Source organism: Pogoniulus pusillus, chromosome Z (assembly GCF_015220805.1).
Source record: "Pogoniulus pusillus isolate bPogPus1 chromosome Z, bPogPus1.pri, whole genome shotgun sequence".
In the NCBI taxonomy this organism is placed as follows: domain Eukaryota; kingdom Metazoa; phylum Chordata; class Aves; order Piciformes; family Lybiidae; genus Pogoniulus; species Pogoniulus pusillus.
This window is the reverse complement of record NC_087309.1, coordinates 52,225,622-52,246,649: the sequence shown is the minus strand read 5'-3', so window position 1 is coordinate 52,246,649 and position 21,028 is coordinate 52,225,622. Positions and strand designations below refer to the sequence as shown.

General features: G+C 43.6%; 1 protein-coding gene across 4 annotated transcripts in view; it reads left to right on the top strand.

The window, feature by feature from the left end:
• Window positions 1-21,028, top strand: part of ARHGEF28 (Rho guanine nucleotide exchange factor 28) — a 133,156-nt gene that overhangs the window by 94,775 nt on the left and 17,353 nt on the right. For 3 of the 4 annotated variants that reach the window (XM_064176295.1, XM_064176297.1, XM_064176299.1), the window contains 5 exons: window positions 2,511-2,636; window positions 3,703-3,782; window positions 8,646-8,684; window positions 8,788-8,835; window positions 10,817-11,296. In XM_064176295.1, coding sequence (XP_064032365.1) covers window positions 2,511-2,636; window positions 3,703-3,782; window positions 8,646-8,684; window positions 8,788-8,835; window positions 10,817-11,296 — 773 coding nt within the window. The remainder of the gene's footprint in view (window positions 1-2,510; window positions 2,637-3,702; window positions 3,783-8,645; window positions 8,685-8,787; window positions 8,836-10,816; window positions 11,297-21,028) is intronic. The other variant, XM_064176298.1, reaches the window with a different exon arrangement.

Here is a 21,028-nt window from a genome sequence, read left to right as displayed (position 1 = left end):
AGGGTCGGATGGAGGAATCTGGGAACTACAGACCTGTCAGCCTGACCTCAGTGCCAGGGAAACTGATGGAGCAGGTTATCTTGGGGGTGATAAGAGCGCACCTAAGGGATGGCAAAGGGCTCAGGTCCAGCCAGCATGGGTTTAGGAAGGGCAGATCCTGCCTCTCCAACCTGATCTCCTTCTATGATCAGGTGACCCGCTTGGTGGATGTGGGGAGGCCTGTGGATGTGGTCTATCTGGACTTCAGCAAGGCCTTTGACACTGTCCCCCACAGCAAACTGCTGGCTAAGCTGTCAGCCCATGGCTTGGATGGCAACACTCTGTGCTGGGTTAGGAACTGGCTGGAGGGCCGGACCCAGAGAGTGGTGGTGAATGGTGCCACATCCAGCTGGCGGCTGTCACTAGTGGTGTCCCTCAGGGATCTGTGCTGGGCCCCATCCTCTTTAACATCTTCATAGATGATCTGGATGAGGGCATGGAGTCAGTCATCAGCAAGTTTGCAGATGACACTAAGCTGGGGGCAGATGTGACTGAGTTGGAAGGCAGAAGGGCTCTGCAGCGGGACCTTGACTGCCTGGACATATGGACAGAGTCCAATGGGATGGGGTTCAATAGCTCAAAGTGCAGGGTGCTGCACTTTGGCCACAACAACCCCATGCAGAGATACAGGCTGAGGTCGGAGTGGCTGGAGAGCAGCCAGACAGAGAGGGATCTGGGGGTGCTGATTGATACCCACCTGAACATGAGCCAGCAGTGTGCCCAGGTGGCCAAGAGAGCCAGTGGCATCCTGGCCTGCATCAGGAATGGTGTGGTCAGCAGGAGCAGGGAGGTCATTCTGCCCCTGGACTCTGCACTGGTTAGACCACACCTTGAGTCCTGTGTTTAGTTCTGGGCCCCCCAGTTTAGGAGGGACATTGAGATGCTTGAGTGTGTCCAGAGAAGGGTGACGAGGCTGGTGAGAGGCCTTGAGCACAGCCCTACGAGGAGAGGCTGAGGGAGCTGGGATTGTTTAGCCTGGAGAAGAGGAGGCTCAGGGGTGACCTTATTGCTGTCTACAACTACCTGAGGGGTGGTTGTGGCCAGGAGGAGGTTGCTCTCTTCTCTCAGGTGGCCAGCACCAGAACGAGAGGACACAGCCTCAGGCTGCACCAGGGGAGATTTAGGCTGGAGGTGAGGAGAAAGTTCTTCACTGAGAGAGTCATTGGACACTGGAATGGGCTGCCCAGGGAGGTGGTGGAGTCGCCGTCCCTGGGGCTGTTCAAGGCAAGATTGGACGTGGCACTTGGTGCCATGGTCTAGCCTTGAGCTCTGTGGTAAAGGGTTGGACTTGATGATCTGTGAGGTCTCTTCCAACCTTGATGATACTGTGATACTGTGATACTGTCATTCTTGATGACCTAAAGAAGGCAGCATCACCCCTTTTCAAGAAGGAATGTGTAGGGAACTACAAAGTAGTCAGCTTCACTGTTGCCTCTGAGACAAATCCTCTTGGAAGCAATTTCCAAGAATCTTGTCCTCAAGAAGGTGAGCAGGAACAACCAGCATAGGTTCATCAAAGGCAAGTTGCCTCTGATCAACTGCGAGGAGACTAGTGAATTTTATTTACCTTGATGTTTTGAAGGCTTCAAATATTTACTCATGGAGTTAACCAAGGGATTGAGCACACTCTTAGCAAATTCATGGCTGTCAGCAAATGAGGCAGAGTGATCAATGTGCTGGAGAGACTTCTAAAGATCGGGAAAATGGGCTAAGAGAGACCCCTAGATCTTTGACAAAGACAAGTGCAAAGTCCTCCATCTCAGAGTACCATGTGTTGGTGAAGGCTTGATGCTGAGCAGATAGATAATAGTCTTGCAGAAATGGACCTGAGAGTCTTACTTGACAGCAGGTTGGCCAAGGCACCAATGTGCTGGCACTGAAGAACGCCAGCTCCCACCCAGCCTGATGAATCAGGAGAGTGCCAGAAGGGTGAGGGATGTGATCCTTCCTCTACTCACTCAGTCCTATCTAGAGTGCCATAATCACAGCTGGCAAATCCATTGAAGGGCACCAAGAAGACTAGGGCCTAGAGTATGTGATGTCTGAGGAAAAGCTGAAAGAGTTGGTCTGTTCAGCCTTGAGAGAAGAAGGCTTGATGGGATCTCATTGCTCTCCTCAGCTGCTTTAAAGAAGGATACAGAAAAGCCAGATGTTTTGCAGAGGCACATGGGGATAGGCACAACAGACTCAAGCTGGAACAGAGCCAATTCTGACTGAATGGAAGGAAAGACTACATACAGTAACAGGTTGCCCAGAGGCTTTGAAGTCTCCAGCTTTGGCAATGCTACAGGCTTGTCTGCACAAAGCTCTTAGCAGCTCAATTTAATTTGACTATCTTTGAGTAGGGTGTTGGACTAAATGATCTCTGAAAGTTCTCTCCAGCCTAAATTGATCCATGGTTCTGTGTCAGTGATTTATGCAGTAAGCAGCTATTTAAGGGGGCTCTGTGATTCTGCATGTTTTCCTCTCAGTTGAAAGTCTCCATGTTGCTGCATCACAAGTGAGTGAAGCTGACAGACCACCGGAGGAAGCTACTGAGAAATTAAGCGTGAAGCACAGATTTAACACCAATGAAATCTTGGAATGTCTTCCTCATGGTAAGTGAATTTGGATGCTTTTAAGTGTTCAGAGTGCTAAAGTGATTGACACAGTATTGTTTGTTTGTTTTTTTTTTTTTGAAAGCTTTCTCAGTCTGAGGGAGAACCAGTGGGAAATAATGTAATACAGGTAGTCTTTGGGCAAATGCTTAGTGTAAATTGTCATATAACTCCATTGAAGTAAACGGATGCTTTGCACTCACTTTGTCTTTTCTGTAGCACATGCCTGCACTCAGCAATATTGAGTCAGATTTGTTTATCTTTGTACATGTTCTTGTCATTGTTGCTGAGCTCTGCAGAAAATCTGCATTGCAATATAGGCCATTTTCCAAGCCAGCCAATTTTTGTTCAAACATCTGAAAACCAGAATTGATATTGCAATAATTTCAACTGTAAAAGGCAGCATGTATTTCTTACATTACAGCCCTGAAAAAAGCATTTTTTGCAGAGCATTTTTAATGATATGGCTATTATAGAATTGATCAGGTTGGAAGAGACCTCCAAGATCATCCACTCCAACCTATCACCCAGCCCTGTCCAGTCAACTAGACCATGGCACTAAGTGCCTCATCCAGGCTTTTCTTGAACACCTCCAGGAACGGTGACTCCACCACCTCCCTGGGCAGCCCATTCCAATGGCAAATCACTCTCTCTGGCAAGAATTTCTTCCTAACATCCAGCCTATACTTCCCTCAGCACAACTTGAGACTGTGTCCCCTGTGTTACTGGTTGCCCCATCTGGCTACAACCTCCCTTCAGGTAGTTATAGACAGCAATGAGGTCCCCCCTGAGCCTCCTCTTCTCCAGGCTAAACAACTTCAGCTCTCTCAGCCTCTCCTGACAGGGCTGTGTTCTAAGCCTCTCACCAGCTTTGTTGCCCTTCTCTGAACACGTTCCAGCACCTCAACATCTCTCTTGAACCAGCCTAGAATCCATTAAATAACTCCACATATCTGTATTTTCAGCATCCTGTTACTAACTGATAAAAAGTGTGCCTTTTGTTTCTCTGATCAAAATATGCTTTAATACCTTTTCTCTGGCATTCTGTTTGGGGTCTTTCTGTTAGATGCAGAAATAAAAGAAGAATCACCTGAAGCTGATATCAGTGTTGAGAAGGAAATGGCAGGTGCCAGCCTAGGGGATAAGGTATTGTAACTGCTTTTTTCCTGTGTTGCAAATAGCACTGTGGGCACTGGGAGTGTAAATGCTGTCCGAATTTCTATGGACTATCTGAAGATTGCTCCAAACCATGAGATAGGCACGTTTCAAACAAATCCAGATAATTCAGTCAAAGAGATGTTACTGACACCAATAATAATTAAAAAAAAAAAACCAACAACAAAAAACCCAAACCACTTAAAAAAATCATGAACAATTCAAATGCAGAGGAACTTTTCTGCCAGTCTTAACAGATCAATGGGTTGTAGTAACAGCCATAGTGGGTTTGTACCACTTGCATGGGCCGCCTGAAATCCTAGTTCTCTGCTGCTGTAATTCAATACATGCATCTCCATGGAGCTGACAGTTGAATTCCCTCTACTTCCTTCTCCATTTCACAGGGTAATGCAAGTCTGCTGCAGTGAGGGAGAGCTCAGCTAATGCACTGAAGAACTTTATCCTGAGAACAAGCACATAGCGCAAGATAGATTGTTTTACACCAGTTTGCTTCAGACTTCTGAATTAAAACAAAGTGAAGCAATTAGACAATGAAAGAGAAAATGTCCGTTTTTCAAAACCCTGTAACTCATAAGCAAATCTGGAGAAAAATTAGAATCAAAAGTCAGTTCTAGGTAAAGTAGGAAAGGCAAATTCCATGTACCAGTAGAGCGCTGGAATAAAAGCAGTATGAATTACTGTACGGAAATAAAGTCAGATGCAATATTGGAGTCCTCAGGTGTACAAGCAGGACCACAAAAGGAATAAAAAAAGAGAGACAAGGACAGAAAATACAGGACTTGAAACTGAAAGCAAAGGTTACTAGAAGGTTACTTAGCATTAGCATACTGTCGGCATCAGTTCTGAAAAAGGTCTTCTGTTTCTGTAATGTCAGAGGTGATGTTTTCATCGATTCGTAGAATCAATCAGGTTGGAAGAGACCTCCAAGGTCATCCAGTCCAACCTAGCACCCAGCCCTGTCCAGTCAACCAGACCATAGCACTAAGTGCCTCATCCAGGCTTTGCTTGAGTACCTCCACGGTTAGGGACTCCACCATCTCCCTGGGCAGCCCATTCCAATGCCAATCACTCTCTCTGGCAAGAACTTCCTCCTAACATCCAGCCTATACTTTCCCCAGCACAACTTGAGACTGTGTCCCCTTCCTCTATTGCTGGTTGCCTGGGAGAAGAGACCAACCCCCCACCTGGCTACAATGTCTCTTCAGGTAGTTGTAGACAGCAATGAGATCAGCCCTGAGCCTCCTCTTCTCCAGGCTAAACACCCCCAGCTCCCTCAGCCTCTCCTCATTTTTGTTTTGTTTTAATTTTAATTTTTTTAATTTTATCTATTTCAGGAAGACTCTTGCTAATACACTCATCTACCCATAACCTTGCCTCATGTTCTGCTCTAGGTCATCTTACTTACCAGACAGAAGAGTAGGAAGAGGAGTGTGTGTGTGTAAAAATTGGGATGAAAACAAAAGTCAGAATCACAGAACCTTAGAGGTTGGAAGGGAACTCTAGAGATCATTGAGTCCAACCCCCCTGCCAGGGCAGGATCACCTAGGGTAGTCCACACAGGAATGCATCCAGGCAGGTTCTGAAAGCCTCCAGAGAAGGGGACTCCACAGCCTCTCTGGGCAGCCTGTTCCAGTGCTCTGTCACCCTCACTGTAAAGAAGGTTTTCTTTATGTTGAGGTGAAACCTTCTATGTCCAAGTTTGCGTCCATTGTCCATTGCTCCTTGTTTTATTGCTACTTACCAGTGAAAAGAGATTCACCCCATCCACTTGGGTCCCACCCCTCAGATATTTATATACATTGATAAGACCTTAATTTAGTCTTCTCCAGACAAAACAGCCTCAGGTTTCTCAGTCTCTCTCCACAGGGGAGGTCCTCAAGTCCCCCAGTCATCCTTGTGGCTCTCTGTTGGACTCTCTCCAGCAGGTGCCTGTCTCTCTTGAACTGGGGAGCCCAAAACTGGACAGAGTGCTCCAGATGAGATGCCACCATGACAGAGTAGGTTGGGAGAAGAACCTCCCTAGACCTGCCAGACACGCTTTTCTTGATGCATCCCAGGATGCCATTGGCCCTCTTGGCCACAAGGGCATGTTGCTGTGCCACAGAGAAGTTGCTGTTCACCAGGACTCCAAGGACTTTTTACATGGAGCTTCTTTCCAGCTGGGCATCCCCTAAGTAGTACTGGTGCCTGCTGTTGTTTCTTCCCAGATGCAGGACCCTACACTTGTCCTTACTGAAGTTCATGAGCTTTGCCTTCACCCAGCTCTCCAGCCTGTCAAGATCTCACTGGATGGCAGCACAGCCTAACGGGGTGTTGTCCACCCCTCCAGGTTTTGTATCATCACAAGTCCAAGTGAGGGAGCACGGAAGCTAGGTGAGGGGAAATAAAGTAGCCTAACAGAGGACAGAGGGGCTCCAATCTAGCTCATTAGAAGTTCAGGTAGCTCCACAAGAAAACATTGCCATGGGGGTTATATTTGAAGATAAAGCCAGGCTTTTGGTCGAGGTGCACAGCAAACAGATGAGCATCCAAGATTACAACTTGCCACAAGGAAATTCTGACTGTATATAGGGTTAAAAAAAAAAGGCATTGCAAAGATGATCAAGCAGAAACAAATTGTCCAGGGAAGTTTGAGGGGTCTACATCCTTGGACATTTTCTGGATTTTATTGGAGGAGGTGCTGGGTAACCACATCTAACTTTGCAGCTAGCCCTGCTTAGAGCTGCAGCTGGCTAAGAGAGATCTGCAGCGAACTCTTCCACTTCAGGCTACTGTTCTGGTCTTGGCTGTTTAGGGAAGTTACACATCACATCTTAGCATGTCAGACTTACACCAGGAGGTGGCAGAACAAGCAAACAAAACAGTTGAGAGAAAGGCTTTCACGGACGAAGGCTATTCTCCCATCTGCCTTCGGTCTCTTGTTGTGAGGTAGTAGCAATGGCTCCGGCACATCTGGCCTGGTAAACCAAGAGCCAAAAGTCCCCAGCTCGGGGTTTAGGTGCTTACTGAGCTATGAGAAGGAATAGTGTTGCCTGTGCAGTGCATAAGTTCTGAAGTGGGCAGCTATAACTGATAGAACCTTTCTTGTCCCTCGTTACCCTGCTGATAAGCACATCTCCCGAGGACTGTCTGAAGCGCTGTGCGTACAGCCTGCTCCGAATCTGACTGTTTTCCTCTCCACTGCTACTTGTTGCTCTGAACCAAGGTGCTAGGGACGAGTGGCAGGGAGGTCATGGTGGCTGGCAGCACAAGGTAAACAGCAGACTATGCTGCTTCTGACATAGCTGGGCGCAAGGGCTTGTGCAGCGCTGAATCTGCTGTGCTGCTACTGCCACGCCAGCTGGCTTGGCTAGACCTCCTTTGGATTTATCCCCCAATGTTCAAGCGGTGCTCTGGTGAGAAGACCACAAGTGCTTTGGCTGGCCACTTGATACCCCTTGGCTGTGCCAAAGCCAGCTAAGCCTTCAATCCCCATGTACACTTTATTAAATTAAGAAGGGCTTCAAAAACTCAAAACCTCCTTCCCACCGCACTTCCCCCCCCCCCCCCCCCAGGTTGGTTCAGCATGTGAGCCCTTCTTTGCATGCCCATTCTTCCTCACCCTGCCAGAACCTCACTCTCCTCTTTCTCCCTCTTGGCTCTGCTCTTCCTCCTTGTTTGCTACTTGTCTTGGCCATCCATCAAAGGGCAAGTGGAGCTCCTTTCTGTGAGTCCTTGTGTGCAGAGTCAGGCATGTAAAGTACTCTGCTCCTCACAGGAGAGCCAAGCAGTTGTGTGGCTTGTGGGTCAGTGAGAATTGGAGGAGGTGAAGATGGGGAGGATGAAAGGAGGAAAATACTTAAGGAAGATAATAAGAGAGAGAGTAGTGGAGAAAACACTACAGCTGGTGCTTTCTTTCCCCCTGGCTTGTCTGCGTTGAGTGGTGTTTTTGGGTCCTGGCCTTTTTCATCTTCATTTTCAGTTATCACAACTAAACGGAGCAGCTGTTTCGCTCTCTGTGGTGAAAAACGAGTCTCAGCAGAGAACTCAGGAGAATCATAGAGAGAGCAAATAATCCACAAATCCTCCTCTGTGCCTCTGGGGGAAAAAAAAAAATCATACAGGAAGTCATTCCAGCATGGCCTCAGAAGGGATTGTCTTTTACTTCTCTGCCACTTGACTTTATCTTTCTCAGAGGAGCTGTTCTTCATGCTGAAGGGATTATGTATGGCCTCACCCCATAAATTTAGAATGCTTCTTAGGAAAAGAGAGCAAAGGGGAAATTGTGGCAGCTGAGCCTGACTGAGGTGGACAATAGTAACCACACTGGTGCATTTTGCAGTGTATAGCTGGCAGACAGCCTTTGCCTTAGTGTCTCAGAGGCACATCTAAGGCTTTCACTGTAACCCACTAATGTGGTTTCTGCAAGCTTCTTGCTGCATTAATATCTTTATTTTTGAAAAGTCATTCTACAATAGTCTAAACCTACCATGCTGTATATATAGATGTCTGGTTACTGTATTTCAACACTGCCAAGTAAGCGAAGAATGTATGGAAAGGTCTCTTCTATGAAGCATTAGTCCTGAGAGGATTGAAATTGTGGATGAAATATTTTTGTTTTTACAGTTATGCATAGAATCTCTTGTGATTTCCACAGAAACTCCAGTGTTGATGAATTATTAGTCTTCACTGGTTATTGCTTCTGCCTTTTTTCACATACCCACAGAGAAGTTTGACCCAGCACTGCATATATTACTGACATGAATGTCCCCACTAGTTTTAATAAAATAAAATAACCTACATGACACAGTCTTACAGTTAAAACCTCTTTTTAAAGCCACATGTTTATTTTAGGGAGAAAGCACGAGTTTCCCGGAATCTACAGGAACAGAGGTGAGTTTATTTAACACACCCCCCCCCCCCCCCCCCCAGAATGTAGTAACTGTTTAGTTAATAATGGTCAAATCCTTGAATATCTTTCTCTTCTATTTTCTAGATTGTGCAAGCAATCCAGAACTTAACCCGTCTTTTGTACAGCATACAGGTGACTGCTCAACTGCTAACTGTATAGACTAATTAGTCTTAGTAATATACTTCTTGAGGTTTGTCTTCATCTTGCCCTACTTCTAGACATTGTGTCAGTGGATATTTAGCTCTACCAATGGTTGCATAAGTTGTGATAGAATATGTGGATATTTATCTCTCCCAATGGTCGCATAAGTGGTGATAGAATATGTTTTTATTTTGTGTTAGTGGTAGGTTTCTTTTAAGAACCAAATAAAATTTGTTTGCTTAGAGACCAATCTCTCTCTCAAAAAAACAAAAAAAAAAAAAAAAAAAAAAAAAAAAAAACAACCAACCACCAAAAACAAAACAAAACAAAAGAAAAGCAACGACAACAAAACCCCAACCAACCAACAACAACAACAAAACCCAACAACCAACCAATCAAATAAAAAGGAGGTGTACAGTCCAGAAATATAAGGGGAAAATAAAATGATGGCTCTGAACTGGTCTAAATTCAGGTACAGCTTTCTGAAGTTACAGTTCACAATTTTAAAACATTTTAGTGTTCTGTTTAGAACATTCTCCTGGATACTAATGAACACTGCCACTCAGATAGCCAACTCAAACGCTTTAGCTATTTTAATCTCAGTTAATTATTGTCTATATTCTGTAGGGCCTTAGTCTGAAGTTTTTGCCTCTTTCATGCTAAGTTTGAGTGTTTTAACTTTTTTTTTTGTCTTATTTAGGTGCACCTACATAATTCATTTTAAAATACTTTATTTGTGTATGTTTAATTTCTAGACATTCTTTACATCATCACGTTTCATAGTCATTTTAGAAGCTCGGAAGTTGAATGGATTGAAGCAATGCAAAAGTAACATTATAAGCTTGCAATTCAGGCACTCACCTTTTTTCTTTTCTTTTTTTTTTTAAATTGAGAAATGGATAGCTTAACACCAGGACAGTAAAACAAGGCTTGGGATCATGCCATAATTGTTCAGGCCATGAAGTGGCAGTATAGGTGTAGAGAAACAAGCAGAGAATCCTGGATTTACCCTATTTAAAAATCACTGGAACTGACCCAGTGCTGGAGCCAAGAAAAGTGGGAATTGCACATTGCATAAAGTTGAGAACTGTCTGAGGTGGACAGCGTGGAGTAACCTGCCTGTGGGAATTCTCCAGGAATGTCTGCTGAAGCAGGTTCTCATGTCTGTCAGCTCTTGAAGAGGCTGTGCAGTAAGTGCCTCAGCAGATCTGGGTGTATCTCCCTTTACTTTCTTCTTAATCCCAGCCTATTTATTTTTGTGTTCAATTGGAGGATGTCACGATCTTTAATGCAAACAATGTCACAACATCCTTGTGAAGGATGGAATTTAGGACTCTCAGCTGTAAAATACACTATGGAAACATCAAGCCCAAAATCATTACTGCACAGATACCCTTTTCAGGTGCATATAGCATGATCCTGATGGCATTGCTATGTTGGCAGGTGCCTGTAGGACTGATGCTAGTAGGACTGCCCTGTTGCAGGTTAATAAGGTGAGCCTTAGGGTAGAAGTGAGCTGTGCTGGAAACAGTATGGTTTTGCCTGCATAAGCCACATCTGTTAGGAGAACTTTGCTGGCTGTAGCTGTAGCATTCCCAGTGCCTTAATGCTCTCTTTAACTATGAAGAATTGTTTTTCCTATGTTTCTTAACATCCTTTGACAGAACAGGATCCCAGCTGTAACTGAAGTGCATATGCACAGCTGTAATGTAAACATATAGAATAATGCAAGTGTAAACTAGAAGCTGTGTTTAAAGTGCTCGAAATGGTTGAGTGCTTTTGGAAACACCTCTTGGTAAAGGTATGAACACAGAATATTCTCCACTTGCATAAGGAATAACCTCCCAAAAAGCATTGAGCTCTAACATTGCGGGAGGTTGAAGCATTTTTATGTAACACTTCTAGATGAAAATATAGGAATGGATTCATACTAAAGCTTAAACATTGATACCTGATTATTTGTGACGTTTAGGCAACGCTAGCTATCCAGGACAGCCACAGAGAACTCCATAAGTTAGTACTTCAAGAGAACGAGAAGACTGGTCGGGGCCACAGTTCTCGGCTAAACTTCTTTCTGGAGCAAGAAAAACACCGTAATCTGGAAAAACAAAGAGTGGAACTGGGCGACATACACAAACTGAAGCAGCAGTTTCAGCAGGAGCAGCAGCGGTGGCTGCGTGAATGTGACCAGCGGCAGCGGGAGCAGGAGGCGAGGGAGGGCCAGCTGGGGCAGCGGGAGCGGGAGTGCGGGTGCCAGGAGGAGCTGCTGGAGAGGAGCCGGCAGGGACTGGCGGTGCAGCTGCAGGAGTACCAGCAGAGCCTGGAGAGGCTGCAAGAGGGCCAGAAAATGGTGGAGAGAGAACGAGACAGTGTGAAAATGCAGAAGAAGCTTCTCTGGCACTGGAAGCACGGTCAACAAAACAGCCTGCTGTCATCCACAGGGAGCCATGAGGTGTGTACTTCTCAGCATAATTATACCTCTGACTGCGGACCTAGAAAGGCTTTTCTTGATGAATAGACTAATACACGTGGGCTTTGTTGGTAACATAGTAAGTGAGAATGTGGGAAGCTTAGGTTCAGGCATATCCAGGGCTTTGTTTGAACTTCATGAAGTTTAACCAGGGGAAGTGTAAAATCCTGTCCTGGGAAGGAATGAGCCTATGCATCAGTGTATGCTGGGGGTAACCCATCTGGAAAGCAGCTTTGCAGAAAGGACTTGTGGTTCCTAGTGGACACTAAGTTAAAACATAAGCTGAGATTGTTCCCTGGCTACAAAGAAATCTAGTGGTTTCCCAGGCTGCATTAGGTAAAGTATAGCTCAAGGGAGGTGTTGCATCCCCTTTGCTTTAGCCAGATCTGGAGCACTGTGTAGAGTTCTGCCACTTATAGGTATGGGATAGAGGGGTTTGGAGGGCAGGGAATGAGTGTTGAGTGAAGGTGTTCAAGGGACTGGGCAGTCTCCTAGGAGGAAAACCTGAGACTATTCAGCCTGGAGAAGAAAGGTCTTTTGGAAGTTTTTACTAATTTATGTAAACACCTAAATGCAGGATGTAGGAAGGGTAGACACAGGCTTTTTTCAGTGTTGCCTAGTTGTAGGACTAGAGACAGTAGGCACAAACCAAAGCACAGGAGGCTCCCTCTGAACGTCAGGAAATAGTATTTTCCTGTGTGAGTGGCCAAGCACTGCCACAAGTTAACCAGAGAGTCTGTGGAGTCTCCACTGTTGGAGCTGCTCAAAAACCTGCCCATAGTCTAGGGCAACCTTTTTCTGGGCAGCCATGCTTAACCAGAGAAATTGAACCATATAACCTCTAGGAGTCCTTTTCGATCTCAGCCATTCTATAATTTTCAGCTGGATGCACTAAAGGAGCCAGGCTGAGACCAGTGAGTGTTAAACTGAGGAGATGGAAATTTCAAGTGTGCAACTGTGTTTTATTCTACTTTGCTGCTGTGTTTGCAAAATAGGCTGTCTCCTGCCTCTTGTAGAAAAGGTAAATTATTGTAATACCTGAGGCATGTAAAGCGTTTACTGAAGCCTTTGGTCCTTGTTCCTGAACAACAGCACTGTCTCTGGTGAGGAAGTGAGGCTGCTTCAGAGTGGGAAACAGCAAACTGTGTGTGAACCCCATCTGCCAGGCCCAGTTGCCCTGCTCTCCTGAAACAAGCAGCTCCTTAGAGGAAGAGCTTGGTGTGTGGCTCTCTCTCTGGCAGTGTAATTTCCTGGAGATGGTCGTTGTTATTATTAGGGGATGCAATTTAAAATAGCTCTGAAGCTGCTTAAGCATGTGATAGTAAAAATGGTTAAGTTTTTGTTGAAGGTGAAGGATAGCAGCGGAGTTTGAACTCAGCTGTCTGGGTGCTCACCTGCCAGATGGGACCTGACCTTGAATCCTTGCCTCAATGGGTGTGGTCTTAATTTCCACTGCTCTTCCCTGAAGAACATGAAAAATCTAAACATTCTTTTCTGTTTGCATATATTGAAAGCTTGCTGATATAAACAGAATTTTTTCACTGCAGGTTTTAATTTTCACAAGAAAATCTGTAAAGCCTTTCTTGAGGCCATCACCTCCCTAATTTTCCAGCTGGCAACTTAACTCATAAAATCCAGAGACCACTCAGCATTTAAGCATGTGTCTGCTTAAAAAGGTGAAAGATTGTCTCTGACCTCCCTGTGTTCATCTGGCTTTTGTCAACACCTTGTGAACATGACATCCATGTATGCTTGTGTGATGGTTTGGGTGTTACCTGCCCCCACCCTCACTTAAGTAAATCACTCAGACTAGACTCAACCAAGCTGGAAATTAAGGAACAAAGCTTTATCTTTACATCTTAGCACAATATATAAGCAGATATTTACAAGAAGAAAGACTGATGGAGCTGGGGTTGTTTAGCCTGGAGAAGAGGAGGCTCAGGGGTGACCTCATTGCTGTCCATAACTACCTGAAGGGAGGTTGTAGCCAGGTGGGGGTTGGTCTCTTCTCCCAGGCAACCAGCAACAGAACAAGGAGACACAGTCTCAAGTTGTGCTGGGGGAAGCATAGGCTGGATGTTAGGAGGAAGTTCTTCACAGAGAGAGTGATTGGCATTGGAATGGGCTGCCCAGGGAGATGGTGGAGGCACCGTCCCTGGAGGTGTTCAAACAAAGCCTGGATGAGGCACTTAGTGCCATGGTCTAGTTGACTGGCTAGGGCTGGGTGCTAGGTTGGATTGGGTGATCTTGGAGGTCTCTTCCAACCTGGTTGATTCTATGTTTATATATATATAGCTATATACAGAAATATACAAGTTAAAAAGGTAATACAGAAATATAACTCCCCCCAGAAACCAGAGTCCTCAGGATGGGCTCCCAACCACCCTTCCACCCCTCTACCTTATCCCAGATTTTGCCTTACATTCAAGGTGGGTTTGGAGAATGGGCCAGGGGAGTTAGGAAGCAGAGGGATTAGTTACACAGACAGCAGATTAGGGACAGAAGTGCATGCAGCCAGAGCCAGAAAGTAACTCTGTTGTCTGTGTTTGTGTTCTTGTTTTTATACATCTCAGAAAGCCTATGAGTGAATTAGACATCACCATTGTTTCCTTTTCACAGCCTATAATCTAATTCCTCTCACTAAAATATCCCAGCTAGGCTCAAACTAGCACAGCTTGCCCAGTCCAGACAATGAAGGCACTTCTTACTAGTACAGCTTGTGGTGTGATTTTGATTTGTTTGACAATACTTGAAAAATAGATGGTAAAACCAAAACTGAGCCTGCTAGTCAGCTTTAATGGATGGGACTTTTGAAATCTTTTGAGGAGATGATGTTGAAGAATGACAGCTTGGTGCAGGGATAGCCAGGACTACACAGACAGAGAGGCTAAATAATGAAATGCTGAGTGCCAAAGAGTAATGCAGAACTACTTGTATTTTTATATCAAGTAAACTACATGGCTGTGGGTGCATTACAGGCCTTGGCATTGTCTTTATCATGCATTTTCCACTGCCATACTCTTTGCAGCAGCAGAACTGGCTGAGTGGTTGCCAGTCAGCCAGTGCTCCCAGCAGTTTTTTTTTTGTGGTTACACTGAACCTGGCTGGTTTTGAATAGACAAACATTGCCCTAAATCACATTGCTGCCTTTTCTTTTTCTTTTTGTCTTTGGAGCTCAGCCTTAATAAACACCTTCAGGCAGGGAGTCTTTGTAGGAGTTGGATTTGCACCTGCTGGGAGCCACGGAGACTTATTGAATGCTATTTGCCATCACCTACTCGAGTGCTGCAGTCCGTCCACTATGGTTACCTTTGTACATGAGGTACAATGTTATTTTTGGACGGCAGTGGACACAGATCACAGAATCATAGAATGGTTTAGGTTGGAAGGGACCTCAAAGATCATCTAGTTCCAACCCCTCGCTATAGGCAGGGACACCTCCCACTAGAACAGGTTGCTCAAGGCCTCGTCTAACCTAGCCTTGAACACCTCCAGGGAGGGAGCATCCACAACTTCCCTGGGCAACTCGTTCCAGTATTTCATCAGATTCACATATGTGAAGTGGTACCTCATTGGGCCATGGGGCAGAATATTAACTCCAAGAGGAGCCAGCAGAGCTCAGTGCATCCCAGGTAGTAGTCCTTTGTTATTTGCTGTTTTGTAGTTATTGCTAAGTTTTCCCATGTTTTGAGATGAGGTAAAGCAAAATGTACTGTTTATTCCTGAACACACATTCAGTTTAATATGTTTTGAGGTTAACTTCTGGAAATTAGATGACTGTTTACTGTGAATCCCCATTCTGTCTGGAAGTTAATTTTGTGTATCCTGGCATAACGAGTCTTCCGAATGCTGCTCATAGTCTTATGGTGTAGTTTTAGATGGTCCCGTGAGGAGCAGGGAGTTGGACTTGGTGATCCTTACAAATTCCTTGCAACTTGAGATATTCTGTCATTCTATGGTTCTGGTGCTGCACAAAGGTGAAAATGTTGTTCTCTGGATTTATTTTTCCCCTTCTACAGATAATGAGACATAATGGATCAGACAGCTTACATGGCAAAAATACATTCTACTTAAATGAAGCTTTAGTGTGTATATCTATAAGCAGTCTTAACAGATCTGATTCTTCTCTCATTTATGAGGATGGTGTGTGTGGGCTGGATATCTCAAATTCTGATTTAGCAAGGAATAGTGAAAATCAGGTGGACCTCATAATGGACACTTCTTGCCAGTGAGCATTAAGTAGTTCACTGTGGAAGTCCACTGGTCTTTGCCAGCAAATGTCTTTTTTCCTGTAAAAGCAACAAGGATGCCTTTAATAATGGCAATTAACATTTTGTTTAGTTAGCAAGTACTGTGGGCAATTTTCTAGCTCTCAGAATGGATAGAATCAACCAACCAGGTTGGAAGAGACCTCCAAGATCATCCAGTCCAACCCATCACCCAGCCCTATCCAGTTAACTAGACCATGGCACGAAGTGCCTCATCTAGTCTTTTCGTGAACACCTTCAGGGACAGTGACTCCTAGGAACAAAGGTAGCTTGGTAGCAGTGGAAGCAACAGATTTTGCTGAAGCAATTGCATGCTGCTTTGCAAGCTTGAGGGCAGGTAAGAAAATAGCCAGAACAGAAATACAGAAAACTTTGGGAGGGAAAACAAAAAACTCTTTACATTTGCATAACTGTACTTAGAATGTTCTCACCAAATCCTTCCGCAGTGCTCTCTCTTTCTTTTCTTTCTTTCTTTCTTTCTTTCTCTCTTTCTTTCTTTTCTTTCTTTCTTTCTTTCTTTCTTTCTTTCTTTCTTTCTTTCTTTCTTTCTCTCTTTCTCTCTTTCTCTCTTTCTCTCTTTCTCTCTTTCTCTCTTTCTCTCTTTCTCTCTTTCTCTCTTTCTCTCTTTCTCTCTTTCTCTCTTTCTCTCTTTCTCTCTTTCTCTCTTTCTCTCTTTCTCTCTTTCTCTCTTTCTCTCTTTCTCTCTTTCTCTCTCTCTCTCTCTCTCTCTCTCTCTCTCTCTCTCTCTTCTCTTTCTTCTCTTTCTTCTCTTTCTTCTCTTTCTTCTCTTTCTTCTCTTTCTTTCTCTCTTTCTTTCTCTCTTTCTCTTCCTCCCTTCCTCCCTTCCTCTCTCTCTCTCCTCTCTCTCCTTCCCTTTCTCCTTCTCTCCTTCTCTCTCCTCTCTCTCTCTTTCTTTCTTTTTTAATGAGCAGAAGTAACTTTTGCCTTTTCAAGTGTATTTTATTGACCGTTTTATAACACATGAGCATTAATTGATAATTTCCAGTTAGAATAGCTTTTGATTTACTGTGCTAAAATGATAACTCTTCTTTCTTCATGGAGAAATAAGTTAAAATGTCTTGAAAGGCTCTGTAGCTGTGGAAAGAAAATTCTGCCTAAGAGACAATATAATGTTTGACATTGGGTTTCTGTGTTACTAAGAACAACTCTCATTACATTTGTGATGGTTTGGATGTTATCCGCCCCCCCACACTTTTGAATTTGCCCCAGCTAATTCAGACAGGCTCCAGGAATATAAATGAAGCTTTTTATTTACAAGCAGCACAATATACAAACAGATATTTACATTATATACAGTTATATACAGAAATATACAAAGGATAAGTAATACAGAAGCACAACTCCCCTCCCAGAAACCTGTGTCCCCAGGAGGGGTTCTCAAACCACCCCAGCACCTTCTCTTACCCCTCTCAACCTTACCCCAATCCTGAGAAAAGAATAGAGGTGCAGCCAAGTGGTTAAGAAGGAAGGTTAGTGGCAGTGAGGTTAAGGAGATGTGGCTAGGTCTGAAGGCAAAAGCAGAATGAAAGACAAAATGGAGAATGTTATCTAATGTTTACTTCTTCTTCCCAGAACTCTCAGCGAGACTGATGAGGGAAGGAGACACAACCATTGTTTTCCTTTTCACAGCCTATTATCTAGTTCTTTTCACCAAAACATTCTAGCTTGCTTCAAACTAGCACAACATTGATTTTGTTATTCTTGTATTTTATTGGAGCTCCCAAAGGTACGTAGATTGCATGATAGTTGCTGATGGTGGCCACTAAAACAAGTGGAAGAGGCTTCCTATCTGAACACTTCATTGCACTAAGAATTCCATGAAGGATTTTAAGGCATGCTAATGAGAAGCTCTGGACCAGCTAGGTTTTGTTCTCATGTTGCACAATGCTTTTTTTAAATCAAATTCTTCTATTGTTGTGAGGCTTGTGTAAAGCACACAAAACCCAAAGTAGCTACAAGTCTTGGGGGGACAGTGATGTGAGTTTGATTTGATAGATAATCTGGTGAGATTTTCCTCCACAGTTGTGAAATTCAGGTTGAGATATGGCAAGCCAGCAATGCAGCAGTGCCTGCATGCTCATTTTTCTGTAGCTGGCTATACAGGATGACTTCTCTCCTCACACACACATGAGTCAAAGTCAGAGCAAAGAACAGAAGGCAGCGGGATCACAGGTTGAAAACATACGCAGGTACCATGGTTTTTAATTGTCCTAGGTCAAATCTTGACATTGTTCAAATAAAAAGGGGCTTGATTAAGGAAATGGCTCCTTAGTGCTCTTTCTAATATATTAAGCATACATCCACCTCAGCCTTGCTAAACCTTGGTACATGGATTGCCAAAATAGCATTTTATAATCAAAGGTAGGGCAGGTCATCACCACAATCAGCAAATGAAGCTGATTAGTCAAAGAGATTAATAGTTCTAAAAATTCCTGAATAATTAGCCTACTGAAACGTGTTCTAGTTTGAAGCAGTCATTTTAGTAATAAGTCAGCCAAGGTAGTGCATATTTGAAGAGGAACACATGTGGGTTTAAACCTCTCAGAAGTCGATTAGCTTGCACTGGCAAATGTTCAGATGCAAGCTAACCAGGATACTTTCTATTGAGCCCACATGAGAGCATCTACTTTAATTAAACTGGCTTGTACCAGTTTAATTGCACTGATTCTAGGATAAGCTGCTGGAGCTTCTGTATGTAACTATGCCAGCTACCTAAAACGGGCCAGCTTTGTGTTCATCTGCTGTCACTGCATCTTATGTAGACGCCCTTATCTTGCCCTGGTAACAGGGTGCCAGCACAGTCCTGGCAGTTTGGAGAGACCAGCACTGGCTATAAAGCCTACTTAATAGGTAGAGTAGCAGGCTAGTCTAAGTCATGTCTGTAAAAGCTGCAGTCACTGCCTTGATTGACTCACAAGGTGCCTTTAGCAAAGCAGTGCAGCAAATCCTTGCAGCGTCCCCTTTCAAAGCCCCCACAGTGTGTTGCTAGAGCAGGTAGGGCTGGGAACCTCTCTTGAGAGAGATGTGCCATCACATTCCAGAGCTGCATTTGTGATTTGCAGGATGACAAGTATTTTATGCTCTAATCATGCAGTGCATGAGTCTGCACAATTCAGACTTGCTTCTCTCATGTGTCAGGTGCCACTGTAAGGGGAGCAGGCAGTGAGAAGAGCACCAGAATTTCTCCTGAAAAAACAGTTGACAATCAAAGCCCCAATAAATGGCTCGGCATGTGGAAGTGAAGCAAATCACTTGTTCCTAAGCAATTTAAATCAAGCTGAGCAGTATGACTGTTTCATACAAGGAAGCTGATTTCCTTTTTTTGTTTTGTTTTGTTTTGTTTTTTTCCCATTTTTTTTCCCCCAGACAGTTTAGTGGAGTGTAAGATTTCTGACCTTGTGCCTCCACTTCCTGACACTCTCCAGGGTATAATCTGCTCTGATCACTGTGAAGGAAAAACAGTAGAGATGCAATGAGGGGAAGACTAGAAATAATTTGCTAGTTAGGTGAGCTTTTAATATTTTTGTATGGATGAAAGTTTCATGGCATTTTCTTACATTTTTCAACCACCTCCAAGCATAAAGTCTCATAATTATCTTCCGAAAAAACATTCCTTAAAATCACATCAAAAGACAACTAAGAAACAAGTAGAGTATGGTTTCCTGGAAGAAAAACACCACGTACCAGACACATGCCTGACCACATCTCGCATACAATAACTTTTGTGTGCACACAAAAGGAATTTTTTTGGGTTTGATTAATTATCTTAGTAGCATTAGGCATCCTGTAAGAAGTCTGGTCTGTTAAAAACCCTTTAAATTTAATGAGAAGCACCACCTGAATATGTTGTAATCGTGCTGCAGTCTACCATATGCTAAGTGCTATGCAATTTAGTATCATAAATATACTCAGACGGAAACAGCTACATTCCTCTACTGCACCATTTTCCATTCATATTTTCTAAGGTAAGACATATGTCTCTTCACACAGATTCTTCACATCATGATTATATATCATTGTTTTATGTGTATGAGAGGGAACTTTATGTACTAAAGACCTTGGGGCAAGTTCCCACAAAGCTGAATCTGGCACGAGTACACTTGCTAGAAAAGGTGTGTCAGTCAACAGGAGGAAAATATGTCAGAAAGAAAATCCTGTTAATGCTTTACACCAATGGTTATGAACTTATCAGCATGGAAGAAGACAAGTACTTTGGAATCAGGGGAAGTAACACGTTTTGTGTCAGACTAGACTGATAACCACATAAATTATTCCTTCATTTAACTGACATGCCTAAGGATTTATCTGTGGATCCACCTCTTTGATTTTAGGAATCAGTACAATTTTAATTATTTTAAGCTTTGAAGTGAACAGCATACTACCTTTAATTTTATTTCCTTTTTTTTTTTTTTTAATTCTGATTTTTTTAAAATTCAGATTTAGCTGCAGTAATTTAGTTGAAAAGGGATAGATTTGGAAAACTGCACTGAAACTTGATTGTAGGAGATTTGTGTTTCCCCCTCCCCCCCCCCCCCCCCCCCCCCCCCCCAAGACATTTGCAGAGTTAGCATAAGGGATCTTTGTGGGTTGTGCACAGTTTACAGTAGAAAAGTGTATTTTAAATGTTTATGAGGAACATAGAAAAAAAAAAGTGATCTCCATAAACACCCAAATGCAAACCAGGGAGCAAAGTTAGGGCTGTATTTGAATAATGTGATTTTAATATTTTTTAAAGGACATAAATATGTACTTACATGCATACAAACAAATGAGGTGGCTTGATTTTAGCAAAATAATCAATTTTTTAGTAGTTTTGCCAAGGTGATTTCTGCAGTTGTAAAATATTTACTTATGCAACTTTGAAAAACTCCCAGAATAGAAAAAGGGGACACAGTCTCAAGTTGTGCCAGGGAAAGTATAGACTGGATGTTAGGAGGAAGTTCTTCACAGAGAGAGTGATTTCCCCTTGGAATGGGCTGCCCAGGGAGGTGGTGGAGGCACTGTCCCTGGAGGTGTTCAAGCAAAGCCTGGATGAGGCACTTAGTGCCATGGTCTAGTTGACTGGATAGTGCTGGGTGCTAGGTTGGAGAGGATGATCTTGGAGGTCTTTTCCAGCCTGGTTGATTCTATGATTCTATAAGTCCATTTCCCCTCCTTATCCTTTATAAGCAATTATCTTCCTATTCCTTAAAGTGGATTGTGCTTGCTCATGGTGATTGCTCTGTTGAACCTGTTCTTATAACTGATGATCAGATTCATGCCTTGAATCTGTTTCGCATTGGTGACAATGTGTTGATTCTTTGCCTTAACATTGATTATGACATTGTGTAAAAGTACCTGAATGTTTTGCATCAGGGAGGTTAAGGATGGTGCTTGTATGGGACTGGCTCTTTTCTCATAGGCTGCTAAGAATTTCTTGCAGTCA